The sequence below is a fragment of the Notechis scutatus genome, chromosome 2 (assembly GCF_049901735.1).
Source record: "Notechis scutatus isolate UNSWTSFEM ecotype Mainland chromosome 2, rNotScu1.2, whole genome shotgun sequence".
NCBI lineage: Eukaryota > Metazoa > Chordata > Lepidosauria > Squamata > Elapidae > Notechis > Notechis scutatus.
This window is the reverse complement of record NC_142010.1, coordinates 125,970,440-125,984,751: the sequence shown is the minus strand read 5'-3', so window position 1 is coordinate 125,984,751 and position 14,312 is coordinate 125,970,440. Positions and strand designations below refer to the sequence as shown.

At 38.4% G+C, this 14,312-nt stretch overlaps 1 protein-coding gene across 1 annotated transcript in view; it reads left to right on the top strand.

The window, feature by feature from the left end:
* The window catches only part of CEP95 (centrosomal protein 95), a 35,698-nt gene that overhangs the window by 587 nt on the left and 20,799 nt on the right, over nucleotides 1-14,312 (top strand). The window contains exons 2-9 of the mRNA XM_026678758.2: nucleotides 1,168-1,296; nucleotides 2,475-2,582; nucleotides 4,333-4,446; nucleotides 8,214-8,322; nucleotides 9,446-9,561; nucleotides 10,379-10,498; nucleotides 11,350-11,558; nucleotides 13,297-13,369. Of these exons, the coding sequence (XP_026534543.2) occupies nucleotides 1,168-1,296; nucleotides 2,475-2,582; nucleotides 4,333-4,446; nucleotides 8,214-8,322; nucleotides 9,446-9,561; nucleotides 10,379-10,498; nucleotides 11,350-11,558; nucleotides 13,297-13,369 (978 nt within the window). The remainder of the gene's footprint in view (nucleotides 1-1,167; nucleotides 1,297-2,474; nucleotides 2,583-4,332; nucleotides 4,447-8,213; nucleotides 8,323-9,445; nucleotides 9,562-10,378; nucleotides 10,499-11,349; nucleotides 11,559-13,296; nucleotides 13,370-14,312) is intronic.

The following is a 14,312-nucleotide window of genomic DNA, read 5'->3' as shown; positions in this document are numbered from 1 at the left end:
TGGTGAAATGGATTATACCGTTGACTGAAGTGAAGCATAGTAATTACTCAAATAAGTCTCCTGTTGCATAAAGCAGGAGGAATTGTTAATATTCCAAAATAATTTCCCTATTTTAAAATGGTCAGTTGTGTATATAACCTGTTTATCCAAAATTGACACGTATTGTGCTCAGATGGCTTGCTTAGCCATTAAAAGGTATATTTGCATAATATGCAGAATAATACATCTTTGAGATAGGTTAAAACCTACACACAATGTCATTGGCTAGAGGTAGTTCAGTGAGTTACAGGCTGTTGTAAAAAACAAACAGCTGGAGGACCATCTTTTTCATACTCCTCCTTCCCTACAATGACGTGACTACCATTATGCTCTGGCTTTAGAATATCCTACCCAATAAATACCCTTATATTTGAAATAGATCTTGTTGGTTTTTATTGGAATTATTTCTGAGTAGATTTAAGGACCAGATTAAAGGCTATGTGATTGCTAAGAGTCTATGGCACATCAGATTGGGATAGCATTGTGGAGAACTGCTGGCTTTGAAAAAACACATAATACTTACAGTTTGCCTTTGCTTCTTCCATTGGCACTATTACATTGTGAGACGGGACTTCTGGTGAAAAGATGGCCAACTTATGACACACCACTTTTTATTTTTCTTTGTATTTTATACATCGATAAAGCAATAAAAGTCATGAGATAAAGCATTGTTCAATCACTTCTGGACAACTATGGGGTTTTTCATAAAATGGAATAATTAAATTGTATTTTTCCTGTTTAAATAGTTCAAAGAAATTTGGGTAAAATGGTGAAAAAAATCAATTATTCCCAAAAAGCATCAAACATAATACTTAGTTTTCAGGTTTTGCTAGTAATCTCCAGGATATAAATAGAATTTGATAGAATTTGGGAGGAGAATAAATTCAGTTTTACTAAACTAACATTATTCTTGATTACAATGTCATTTTGTGGGAATTAGTGTGTGATTTACTAGATTTGGTTATAACATTTGGATTCAAGTTGAGTTCTATTTTTAATATTAATAAAAGCTTAAAAAACCTTATTGGGATGCTTGGAAAGAGGTCTGAATCTCTACTTATGTTAATGCATCTTCTGCTTTTTTTCTAAAACCATAACATTTCATGTTCTCTTGTAATTTTAAAACAGATTGGGTCACAGTTGCCAATGATCTTCTGACAAAATGTAACATAGATCTGCATGTTAACAGCCTCTCTGACTGTGGAGCTGAAGTTTTTGTTCATCTTTATGAATCGATATTAGGAGAAAAAGTCCCTGGTAAGAATGCATGTATCTTGCATTATCCTTACAGCAAGGTAACAGTTCCATATTTACATTTGAAACACTAGTAATAAATCTATAGTTAAGAGGCTTTAATAACAATTTTTTAAACTTAACTTTCCCCACTGCATCTGCATTTCAAGGAAAAATGTTCTGAGTTTGAAAACAGAAGTATAAAAACCCTTAAACAGAGGATGAATCTCAGTTTAGGCTTTAGTATTTATCTTGTCTGCCTGTCCTGGTTGCTCTCCCAAACTCTTCCCCCTTTCTGTCTTCTGTATCTGGAATTTTCAGAGTCACTCCCAGGGCATCAGCATGTCTGAGCTGATAAATTATAAATCACAATAATGATCTATACCAGGGGTGTCAAATTTGTGTTGTCATGGCAGCATCACATGATGTATTGCGACTTTTTTCCCCTTCGCTAAACTGGGTGGGAGCCGGGCCAGCACATGACGCATCGGGCCTGCAGGCTTTGAGTTTGACACCCCTGATCTATACTGTAAAATGGAGCCTCAATAAAATAGATGTCAGACATAAGAAACCAGGAGCCAAGATAGAGTTCAGAAAGCATTGTGAGTTTATTCCATGCACCCTATGCACAAGAATCTCATCTACTAACATTCAAGGCAAATTGAAGAGTCAACAGACTTCAAGGGGGGCTGGTCTTAGATCTCTTTCAGGGACTCCAGATGGATGATGTGCTTGACCCCACCCTTGGGCTCAGCCTGGTCATCTTCTACAGTAGAGCCTCAGCAAAGGTAGCAAGCTTAATTCTGAATTTGAGGATAATGTGGATAAGCTAACTTTTGTCTCATATATGTGAGAGAAGTGTGTGTGAGAGAGAGAGAGAGAGTGGCAGGGGGAATAAATGTAAGGGGTCTCAGTGGTGGTGGGAGCACTCTTGTCTATGGCCATCCAGAGGGGTGAGAAGAAAAATTTTAGGCCTTTTTCAAATGTTCAGATAGTGACTTGAGAATACTATGTTGGAGTATTATTTACATTTTGTGTAATAATTCATTGTTCACTTCAGAATTATATGCATTTCTACAAGCCAGCTTAGGTGGGGGAAAAAATCATACTTGCTCTCCAAAAAATTAAGATACAGTTCATTTATTTGACTTTATACTAGTATATTGTAATGCACAGTACTAATGTCAAAAAGTTGTTAATAGATTTCATAGCTGTTCCTTCTTGCCAAGAAGACAATATTCATAATGTGCAGGCGGTGATAGATTCTTTGGCACTGGACTACTTGCAGATCAGCTTGTCACATATAACTGGTGAGTATAATTTAAAAAAAAAAACATTGATGCAAAAATGTACCATACATTTGTGATACATGCAAGACTGTTAAAAATAGGCATTTGTCTTAAGTTGATCTACATTTGATCGTGCTTTGGGCCAATAGAAATTTATTTCAAGTTAGATGCTTCTTTATCCAAATTTGCAATATATTCTTAGATACTTTTTATGACATTTTCTTTTGCTTATAAGTAAATTCCTCTAAAAATATTGTGACAACTGCTGAGCAATCTTCTCCAAAGAACTCACTCATAAATTGTTCTAGTAAAATCAGTGAAATAAGATAAAACTTGCAGTTTTAGAAATGTCTATTCAAAAGTAAACTTCAGGGAGGGTTGTTTTCAAGTAGGCGGAAGTAGTTTTAATCTGCTTTACAGATTTTAAACCCATTGCTGAAAATTTGAAACAGGCTTTGACGGCATAAAATTATTAGAAGCGTACATTCAGGCATGCCCTACTTTTATGAAAGCTATAGTCAAAATGAACGAGAACACAATTATGCTAGAGACCTTTAACTATAGTAAAATGTATGGCAACTATTTGTTGTGTTCTGCTGACAAACCTTGGTCAATCTCAGCAATATTGAAAGCTGTGCTATCTTTTACATTAACAGCCTGGAAGATACTTTTATACTACATTTGAGCTTCATCAGTACTAAAAAAATGTAATTAGCTGATTAAAAACCTGCACTTAATGCAAGATACTTCCATCAGGCCTTAATAATGTTTTAGCTGGCAGATAAAGTGAAAATTGGTAAGGACAAATTGAGTTGTAATTATAAATAAATGTTTCCAAAGGATCTTGATAGTACACGTTATATAATAAGTGCCTATCTTTGTTTACACAATAAATGATTCAGGGCCTAGATTTAAAATTGGCAAAGAATCAATTTCTCATCTAAACTGTCCCTTGTTCTAATGGGATTTAAACTTTGTAGAATGCACTTTGAAAGCATTAGGCTCTTAATATACATTGCAGATTGCTGGAAGGAGCCACCAGCTGAATCTTTTCCTGATTAACTTGCCTCAGTGCAAGCCATCTTCCTAACAGGAAAGTCTCGGTTGTAACAAACTGGTTTTCCTTGGGACGATTTTAGCAAAGTAGCAAAACAATCCCCATCAAAACTGTGAAATGCAGGTCAGAAGCAATTACTGTATGCCTTTCATGGTAAAGCACATGGGCATAGAGGGAAAAATAACATATGTTGTGCGGCTTTAAAACTCATGGTAACCCTAAACATATCACAGATCAAATGGTGTCCCAGATGTTCTTAATGTTTTTCACTGAGCTGATTCAATAAGTCACAGAATTAATGTCTGGTTTTAATTATTTTTCCCCATTCATGCTGGTATTACAATTTTTTATGTTGGGTTACTGGGTTTTTTGGACAATGCAGATTTGAGACAGCTATTATAACCCTATGGGAATTATATAATGAGTTTTTCTTTCAGCATTGCCTTTCTTGGAGGAAGGCCAGGCAGAAAAAGTTGTCTGGAATGAAAAAAACTGATTTTGCATGGTGTCCTGTTGCTGGAAGAAATTTTTCTTCATTAGAATGAGCATTCTCAACAGAATAAAATCTAATACATGAGCAGTTCCTATTTTAAGTTGGTAGGTTCACTTATCAGGAATGCTCTTTTAAGCAGAACTTTGCTCTTAGCCCAGTTCAGTTGCATCCTCCCAACCTTTTACTTCTCTTCTAAGATAATACTGTGTGTTTTTATTAAGGGGAGAATATTGTGAAAGGAGATAAGGAGTCTATTAGGAATCTCTTGGAAATATTTGATGGCTTACTTGAATATCTTACAGAAGAAATCAGTGAAACTGCTTCTCAACAGGATGGTGAGAGAAATAGCTTATTAAATCATGAATTATCTTTTTGAGAAATAAGGTCTTTTTATTAGTATTTATATGTCTACTTCAAGAGATTGGGATGTAATTAATTTTTTAAAAAAACCATTACTGAGTGTTAAGCATTTTCTGGTTCATTAAGTGATGTGCCAGCCTTTGTTATAAAGTAATTATGTTTTATTGTTTGGATGTACTGTATGCACCTTGCTATAGTAATACTGGCAAGCACTGAAATTACGTTTTTTACACAAAGTGTAGATGAAACATTTAATTTAAAATTGTCTCTTGCAGTTATCTCAAATTGCCTTTTGCTGAAAAGGAAATGGTACATTAATTAGTGGGAATTAGTGCATTTCCTTCTCATCTCAGTAAAAGCAATTTGTGATATTTATATGACACATGTGTTCCTATATGAAATTCTGATTGCTACACATGAAGAGCCTTCATTGGGTAGGATTACAAATTATGCAAAGCCTTAATGTGGTTTGTTTAATTTAAGTAAGATGCAAGTAGATTTTGACTTATAATAAGCCAAGCAAGTTTTTAGAGTCTTAGAAGACTGTAAAAATGGAACGTTGGCTTCTGAAATCTGCAGATGGTATAGAAATTGCCCAGCAACATTGTAGGAGATGGAGAGGCTGATATACAAGTAGCCCTCAGCTTATGACTACAATTGGGGCCAGAATTTCCATTGCTAAGCAAGGAAGTTGTTAAATGAATCATGTGATCATTAACCAAATCCATCTTCCCCCATTGACTTTGCCAGAAGTCAGCTGGAAAGGACACAAATGGTGATCCCATGACTCGGAATGCTGTAAATGTTGTATGTACATACCAGTTGCCAAACTCCTAAATTTTGTTCATGAGGGTGGGATGTTGCAACGGTTATAAGTGCAAGCCGTTGTAAGTCATTTATTTTTCAGTGCTATTGTAACTTCAAATGGTTGCTAAATGAATGGTTGTAAAAAGAAGATTGCCTGTATTGGGCTCTTATTTCTTAAGGGTTGTTGTTTTTTAATTGGGGAAACTGTTTTAACAATCTCCCAAAAGGTTTAACAAACCTTTTTACTGGGTTTTCAGAGGAAACAAGTATCAGTTTTCAACTTTGTTGTCAAATTTCAGCAAGGCATTCTAGGATGGCTGTGGTTTATGATTTTGCTCAACACATGAGTGCAGCAGCAGCAACAAACTTAACGGTAATAAATTGAGGGATTAATCCAATTATACAAAGTAGAGCCATTCTTACGGACAGATTGTGAATTGTAACATCCTCTTCATGGATATTTTGTGGTTAAATATCTTTCTATGAAAGAATAGAATAGAATACTTTATTGGCCAAGTGTGATTGGACACACAAGGAATTTGTCTTGGTGTAAATACTCCCAATATACATAAAAGTAAAATAAAAAAGTAAGTAATATAGACGTGTAATTAGAATCCAAAGGGAGAAAGCTGTTGTACCTTGGTTAAGGATTGAACAGAATCTCTTTAAATGTATTTCCTGGACACAGGAATCTATCTGTGTTGCTGCTGCTTTCTTTTTGGGTTTGCCAAATATGCATTTACAATTCTGGTAGGTGCAAAATACTCCTGAACACAATTCTCAATCAAAGTTAAGTGTGGGAGGTGATGTTGCTTGTTATTTATATTTCTTTTCCATTGCTTACCCTTTTGTTTAAATTATTGGAAAGGAATTGTTGATAAAAGAACCCTCTTCTGTTTGCAACAAAACAAGCATGTGATGGAATTTGTTACAGGTATCCTCAACTTACAACCATTTGTTTATTCACCATTCAAAGTTATGATGCTGCTAGAAAAAGTGACTTACAATCAATTCTCACACAACTGTCAGCATCCCCACAGTCAGGCAATCAGACTTTAGGTGCTTCGCAACCAGCTTGTATTTACGATGGTTGCAGTATCCCAGGGCCATGTGATCATCATTTGCACTCTTCCTAGTTGTCTTCCGACAAGAAAAGTCAATGGGAGAAGCCAGATTCACTTAATGTCTGAATGATACTTAACAACTATAGTGGTTCTCTTAACAACTGTGGCAGAAATGGCTGTAAAATCGGGCTTGACTCACTTTAACAATCGCCTTGCTTAACGGGTTCAGCTTCAACTGGGTACTGGAGTATCTTGCTAATAAATCACTTTACTCACAATTGGTATGATGAAATTTATTACAGCAGAATAAAGGCAGCGCTGAGAGCGCCTGCCTCTCAGTGCCTTTTCTGCTGTGCTCTAGTCCAGTGGTCCCCAACCTTTTTTATGCTGCGGCCCGGTGCCGGCATCAGCTTGGCGCCGCGACCGGTGCCGGCATCAGCTGGGTGCCGCCATCTTGTTTTGATGAAAAAGTGCTTCCGGTGAGCTTTCTACCGGAAAAGCTCACCGGAAGCACTTTTTCATCAAAACAAGATGGCGGCGATGCAAACCAGCAGCCCGGTAGGATTTGTTCCACGGACCGGTGCCGGTCCACGGACGGTGGTTGGGACCCCTGCTCTAGTCCTCCCAGCTCTACAACCTGACATCCGCTGCTGTATTATCTACTCCTGGGCCTCCTCCCGGGCCTATTTGTCACCACCTGATCTTTATTTACATTCCTTTCCCTGTGCTATCTGTATCCTTACCTGCCTCCCATTCCCACCCCGCATCTATCTGAATCAGGATTATAAACCCCCACCAACTGATATTCCCAAAGCCCCACATTGCGGTTTACATCAACAAGGGGTCCAGAAATAAGGCTGATGACTGATTAGTGTCTATGTGCCTCTCAGCTGTCTAGCTGTCTCAACAATTCAGCATAAATGATAGTCGTCCATACATCCATCAGTCTCGCTGCCCCAGCGATGTGTCGGGCTCTGAGCGAGTGCCAGACATAAGTAAATTCCCAAAGCCCGACAAACGGAAGTTTTGGTCCCCATTATGGTTGTATATCAAGGACTTCCTGTACTCTGCTGTAGCCATCAGTGGATTTGCCAGCTACGGTAGTAAGATAATAAAAATGAGTATTTAAAGAAATGTTCTGTTTGGATTTATTTATTTATTTAGCATGTGGCTTCTATTTGGATATAGTCATTTTCAAAACTGTTTACAGTTGCTATAATACACATTGCAGTATTATAGTTCAGAAGCAAACCATAAGAAAGGAAATGAAAAGGTTTGATTACACTTACCATATACTGTATTTTTCAGAGTATAAGACACACTTCTCCACCCCCCAAAAAAAGTGGGTGGAAATGTCTGTGCATCTTATACAACAAATACGGGCCCATTTTTGGCCTCCCCAAGCCTTTGCGCATCCCATTTTTGCCCTCCCCAGCATCCAGAAGCACTCTGCAGGCCGAAAACACGATGCGTGTAGTCAAAAATTTTTTTTTTTGTCTTCCTCCTCTAAACCAAGGTACGTCTTATAGTCCAAAAAATATGGTATATGCCTAGGTTAATACTGCAGATCTCATCAATGCATAGCAGCTGCCAAGCACCCGGATGTTGATCACATGACCATGGAGATGCTGCAATTGTTGTGAGAACCGGTCATAAGTCACTTTTTTTTAAAATGCTATTGGGTACTTTGAATGATCACTAAATGAATGGTTGAGGACTATCTGTATTTTTTGTTATTTTATTTCATTGGCCAATAGATTCTAAAATGTGTCAGGACAGATGTATGCATAGGAGGGAAGAGTGTTAATATATTTTTCAATATTATTTTTTTTTGGGTGTTCATTGCTTTTAAAAGTGTTGTTTATAAACAGGTGGTCTTAATCAGATGGCAGAAACAGAAGTCCAGCACACTGATTCAAAGACGCCAGAAGATGGCTGTGACATCCCGGTTCCCTCCCTAGAGCAACCCTCAGCTGAAGGGTAAGGCGGGTCCACAGTTGCCTGCTGCTTTACTAGTTTACAAAGGGCTTAGTAGTAGTGGGTTGTTAAATAACTAATAAGGACTAATGCAACTGTTCATGCTCTTTTCAGAGATTTCACCTTTGCCATGTACAGTTGGCTGCATCTTTGAAATATTTTATATGTGGACAGTGGGTGCCGTAACTGTCTTGGACACAATTCTGTGTGAATTAGCATTAATTGCAGTAAATATCCTTTCTCTTCCAAGTTGCTTAAAAACATTTACTACTGGAGCAACACTTGCTACCTTCTTATCGCTGCCTCTGCAATTAGATGTACTTGTTATACATATTCGGCTGACACATTGGAAAGACTCAAGGTAGCCTAATTAATAAATTATAGATAGTCTTCGGTTAACAATGGTAATAGGGACCAGAATTACTGTTGCTAAGCAATGGCATCATAAAGTGTGATGGTCACACGACAACATTGCTTAACAATTTCAATCCGGCAGTCATTGTTAATTGATGGCCTTGTTAACTGAATCTGACCATTAAGTGTGGATCCACCAGCCCAAGCCATTCACAGCTTGGTCCCTTCAAAGCCCCAGCAAGAGCCTCAGTAAGGTAAGGGACTGCCTCCTCTTGAACTCCCTCCACCTACCCATCTCCTTCCCGCCCTCTTTGCCCTGTTGGCCGCCTAACTACTTTCTCCTGCCAGCTGCCCACATATCCAGCCCCGCCTACTGCCCCTATCACATGCCACTACTGTACCATTCAGGGCTTTTCACACCTCTACTTTTCACACTGGCGCAGCCAAGGTTCCTGTGGCATCTCCCCAGGACCTTCTTTCACAAAAGAAGCTGGCACAAGAAAGAAAACACCAGTTGTGCTGCACAAAATAAGTGCTCAGCTAGAAAGTTGAAGTTAACCTTTTTCCCCACTGTGTTTCTGTCATTTACATTTTTGTTATTTTCTAATATTTTATTGACCTGCTTTGTTAAAGTGGAAGTATAATGCCAACATCCCTTCCCCTTTAATTTCTGAACGACTGAAGGCATTGATCGATGCTTCTTATGTATTCTACCACCTGGTGGCCAAATTAAAAAAAAGCACATGACTATACTTTATTGTGTTCTGTTTAGATCTTCACAGTCATCAGAGCTGCTTGATCCATCTTGCGAGGCTGGTGGTTCAGAATCTACAAGTGAGCTGATTAAGCTTGGTGACACAGCTTATTTGTTCTCTCTGAGAAATGAAGGTGAGCAGGCTCTGAAAAGAAAAAGAACCGCCAAATGCGACTGATGAAATGGTTATTGTACAAGGAACACTTTGAAAGTCTCAAGTGTGAGCTGTTGCCATCCCCGCCCCCCGCCAAAAAAAACCCCACCTCTATATGCTTTATTAAACAATAGCTTTCACAGAGAGTATAGGTCAGATCATTCATCTATACAACCTATGCAGTTTTCACCCCATCCTCTGTGCACTGCAAAATAAGAGTGTTTTTTTTTTTTTTTGAGAATTTTAATAGACTGGTTTTCTTTTAAGAATGTTGGGTGATATTAGAGTGGCCTAGTGGTGCAGATTCTCAACTCCCACTCAAAAGGTTGAGAGTTCAATCCTAGGTAGCAGCAGATGTTTCTCTCCTAGGGCACAAAGAAAAAAGTATCTGTTGTAAACTCCACATAGGCATCGGGAAAGGCACACAGCCAGTAAACGCTCAGCTCCATGCAGTCGTCCCAGCTCTACCCCAAATAGGGACTACAGGATTGTAAAAAGTGAGGGTTTTTTTTAAAAAAAAATGTAGTGTAATACAGTTCCAAATTTTGAGTAGATTTTGTCCTCCACGTGTTGCTATTTCTAGAAAATAAGGTGCAGATTATTTCCCAACTTGTCCTTTACTTCCTGGGCAAAATATATAAAAATCCCCCTCCAGTGGGATATCACAACTGTGGAAAACCTTTATTAATGCCCAGAAAGAAGGTACTTGATTGTATCTTGTGCTTCTAAACCTACTTCCAAACATTCACGAGATTACTAGGTCAAATATTCATATTTTGCTAATGAATGTTTTTCAGTGTTACCATCAGGAAAAGAATTCCCCAAAAAGGCTGCAGGATCTGAAGTACGTGCAACTTTTAGAGAATCATTTGGTCTGTCCTACAGTGGAAAAAACACTGTTATTTCAGAAAGACCAGGTGAGCATCTTTCTAAGATAATGATATTGATGTTCAAAGGTCTTATCCTGGGGATGGTTATATTTCTGTGAGGAATATAGCAGTTATCCATGAAGACCTTCCATGGATTTAATCAGGTGGATTTAGACTGGGATGTTCTAGTAGGTAAAACACAAAATGTGACATCTTTAACCATCTCTGCTCCCACCATTGTCTCACAGTCTCCCTACCTGTTTTCCTGACTTTCTTTGGCTGCTGCTTCCAAATGCAGTCTGGAATCCTTCCCAGACTGTTCATGAAACTACACAAGAAAACTTCCCCTACACTGGGAAGAATTTAGTTGGTTCTTTCTGTTCCCCCAAAATATGCTGTGTTTTTTCTTTGGCAGACAATATTGAAAGAGAATCTTAATGTTGAAGCTCAATCCATTGATGGAAAACGTGGTAGTTTTTAAATTACCAAACCACCAATAAAATAATACTTCAAAAGCAGTAGCTTTAAAACCAAATTAAAAAGGAAACTAAAAATTTTAAAAAATGTATCTCCACTTTTGAAGAGCACAGCATATCCCATGATGCCCTGTGTAGCTTTAGCCATCCAAAAAGGTACCCCCTTACAGAACGGGGAAGCGTGACTTAATGCTAATGTGGCATATTTTTACATTTCATTTACTACATTGAAAATCTAATGTGTGTTCTCTAAAAGATATTAGAAGAAAAGAATTCAGCCAGCATACCTTGGTGAAGTGTATGAAATTTCCATCAATAACACTTGTTTTTAACATTTTCAAAGGAAACTCCCCCAGTAATGTATTTTAAGCATATTAACTCTACACATTTGAATCACAGTATTGTCTGCCCTGTTTGCTACAGCAAAATCGGCACAATTGTCTGAAGAGCGGTTGAGTTCCAGTGCTAAGAAGCTGGGGGATCCAATCCGTCCAGCAATTGCTTTGCAGCCCCCCTACCAGCCTTCCGTCAGTGGAGTCTCTTATCTAGCTGAAAGAAACAATATCACAGGAGACAGGGATTCCACACCGCCTTTATTACCCCTTAAACCTCAAGAACTGTCACCTGCTGTTGTAAGTGTGATATTTCCTTTGTTTTCGTTTAACTGTCATCATTCAATGGCATTGTACATTTTCATAAGCTTGGCAGATTTGATTGAATGCTGTCCAAGTTATCCAAGGGAGAAGAGAGACTAAGAAGAGTATAATAGAAATTAAATACCGTATTTATCGGCGTATAACACGCACTTTTTCCCCCTGAAAATAGGGGGCAAATGATGTATGCGTGTTATACGCCGATATAATGTTAAGAAGCCTTCGAGGTGAATGCTGCTGGGATCGGGGATCAAGGACACAAATGAAAGAAGGGGAGGGAGGAAGCAACCGAAGCCTGTCCTTCTCTCTGGGTCAGCTCTCTCAGTCGCTCTCTCGCTCCTCCACCAGCACAGGAAGAAACTGCTTCAAAGAAGCGGGGGGCTTTTCCTGTCGCCACAGCTTCCCTGAAGCGCCCGTTTCTCCCCACCCCACCCCGTCCGCCCGCCCGCCCGCCCGCAGTGCTCCGTTTTGCCTGCCTGCCTGCCTTCTTTAATGGTTGAATCGGAACAGCTTCGGCTGAGTAAAAGAGCGAATAGTTATTATTCTCAGCGAGCTGCTCCCAAACAACCAGAAACTAAGGCAGGCAGGCAGGCAGGCAGAATGGGACACTGTGGATTGAAGCGCAGCGCGGGTGGGAGTGGGGGTGAAATTTCCCTCTTAAAATGAAGATGCGTGTTATACGCCTGTGCGTGTTATACGCCGATAATCTACGGTAAATCCTCCCTAGCCTTCCTATTCATTCCTATTCCCCTGGACTAAAAATCTAATCATCAAGTCTTAGACACATAAAATAGTGTGTGTGTGTGGGGGGGGTGTCAAATATTTCAGCCTTCCCAATTTGGTGCCCTCAAGATTTGTTGAATTGTATTTTTATTTTATTGATATATCAAATTTAGAGACCACCTATCTCTCACATGGTGGCTCTGGGTGATTTCCCAAACTACCGGAATTTTTATTTGTTATTTATCTGTTAAATGTATATGCCTCACATCACACTATCAAGTGACTGAATTGAATTCAGCTCCAATAAACATTTGCTACTCAGGAAGGTGCCAAGGATGCTAGCTAACTAGAGACCATGAGACTTAAATGTCAATATGTTTGAAAATTGAGAAAAGCTACCATATCTTGTTGGATAAAAGGAGTGGGAGTATATTTTTGAAATATATGACGTTGACGTGATATGGGGTGGGAAAAGTTGTAGGGAAAAGGAATAAGCGAACCTCATATGAATTTTTGACTGAAATTAGTACAGTTTTTCTATTGTTAGAATATGTGTTTCAGTCAAAATTTGCTATTGATTTTAACCTTTGAGATGAGAAATGGCAGAACTGAATTGTATAAACTCCTTTATTTGTAGATTATTTTTTAATTTAAATTTTAAAACAGCAATAGGAATAGCACTTAGACTTATATATTACGTCATGATGCTTTACTGCCCTCTCTAAGCAGTTTACAGAGTCAGAATATTGCCCACAGCAACCTGGGTCCTTATTTTACCAATCTCGGAAGGATGGAAGAACTGAGTCTACCTTGAACCGGTCAGGATTGAACTCCTGGCTGTAGACAAATTTAGCCTGAAACACTGCATTCTAACCACTGCGCCACCAGGGCTCTAGACTCCATGCTCCATAAGATCAAGGCCTCTTTCAGAAGCCCACTCGTTTTGATCATTTTACTATATGCCTTTTCATTTGTGTTGCGTTTTCTTTTACAGCTTGCAGAACCTCCTGAGCGTGAATCTCCTGTTTTTTCAGATGGCATCCAGTCTTTTCCAGATGCTACTTCTTGTAAGAATTGCTCTTTAAAGTGTTTTGTTCCAAACTTTTATCGAAGTCAGATTCTTTGCTGCTCTGAATTGCTATTGATTTGTAGCATGGGAATGGGCTTGTAAGAATTCAATGCTTGTGGACTGGAATATTTTAAGCGAGTTCTATTTTGTATGTCAGGATTTTAAGTTGAGGAAGGAGAAGTTATGGCCTTCCAGGTGTTGCTGGATGCTTCCTCTTTTTATCCTTGACAATTGACCATGCTGATTGTGGCAATAGTCATTAGCATCCAACAGGTTTCCATTCTTGGAACAAGGGGACATTTGTGGTTATGTTTCTTCAAGTGAATTGCAGATTTTGTAGCGGACAGATCTTAAGTGTACAGATCTTAATTTCCTACACAAAACATCATCATCTCAAATCTCCTTGAGAATAACAGTAATGTTCCTGGGGCCAAATCTTGTTATGTCACTTAAATAAGTTATAATAGGTGAATTCATGGATAATGACAAGCCATAATGAGTGAGTTAACAGATGCTTGCTCAAAAATCCTCAGGTGCATAATATGGTAGTGTCAGTCAGGACATACTCTAAGGGCACCCTGTGCCACAATTGCAACAATGAAGTAGAAATGCTTCTTGTTGGCAGAAGCATGCAATTATTTTTAGCTGCACCAATTCTTACAATTATTTTTCTGCTAACATCTATATTTTTAGCAAACAATGTTGCTCACCAGACATTATTAGCAACACTGTATTTATAGTTGGAGAAACACTTTAAAAATCTAGCAATCAGATAAAGAGAAAACAGATCTTCTCTTGGACATCTGGATTAGATTTATAAGTAAAACTTTTGTTACCAATTATTTTGAGCAAGGTTTCAAGTCTTTACTCACACTCTTGGAATTTCTTGTTTTAAAAGAAGACACAAATCCATAATCGAATAAATAAACTGAGATAACTTT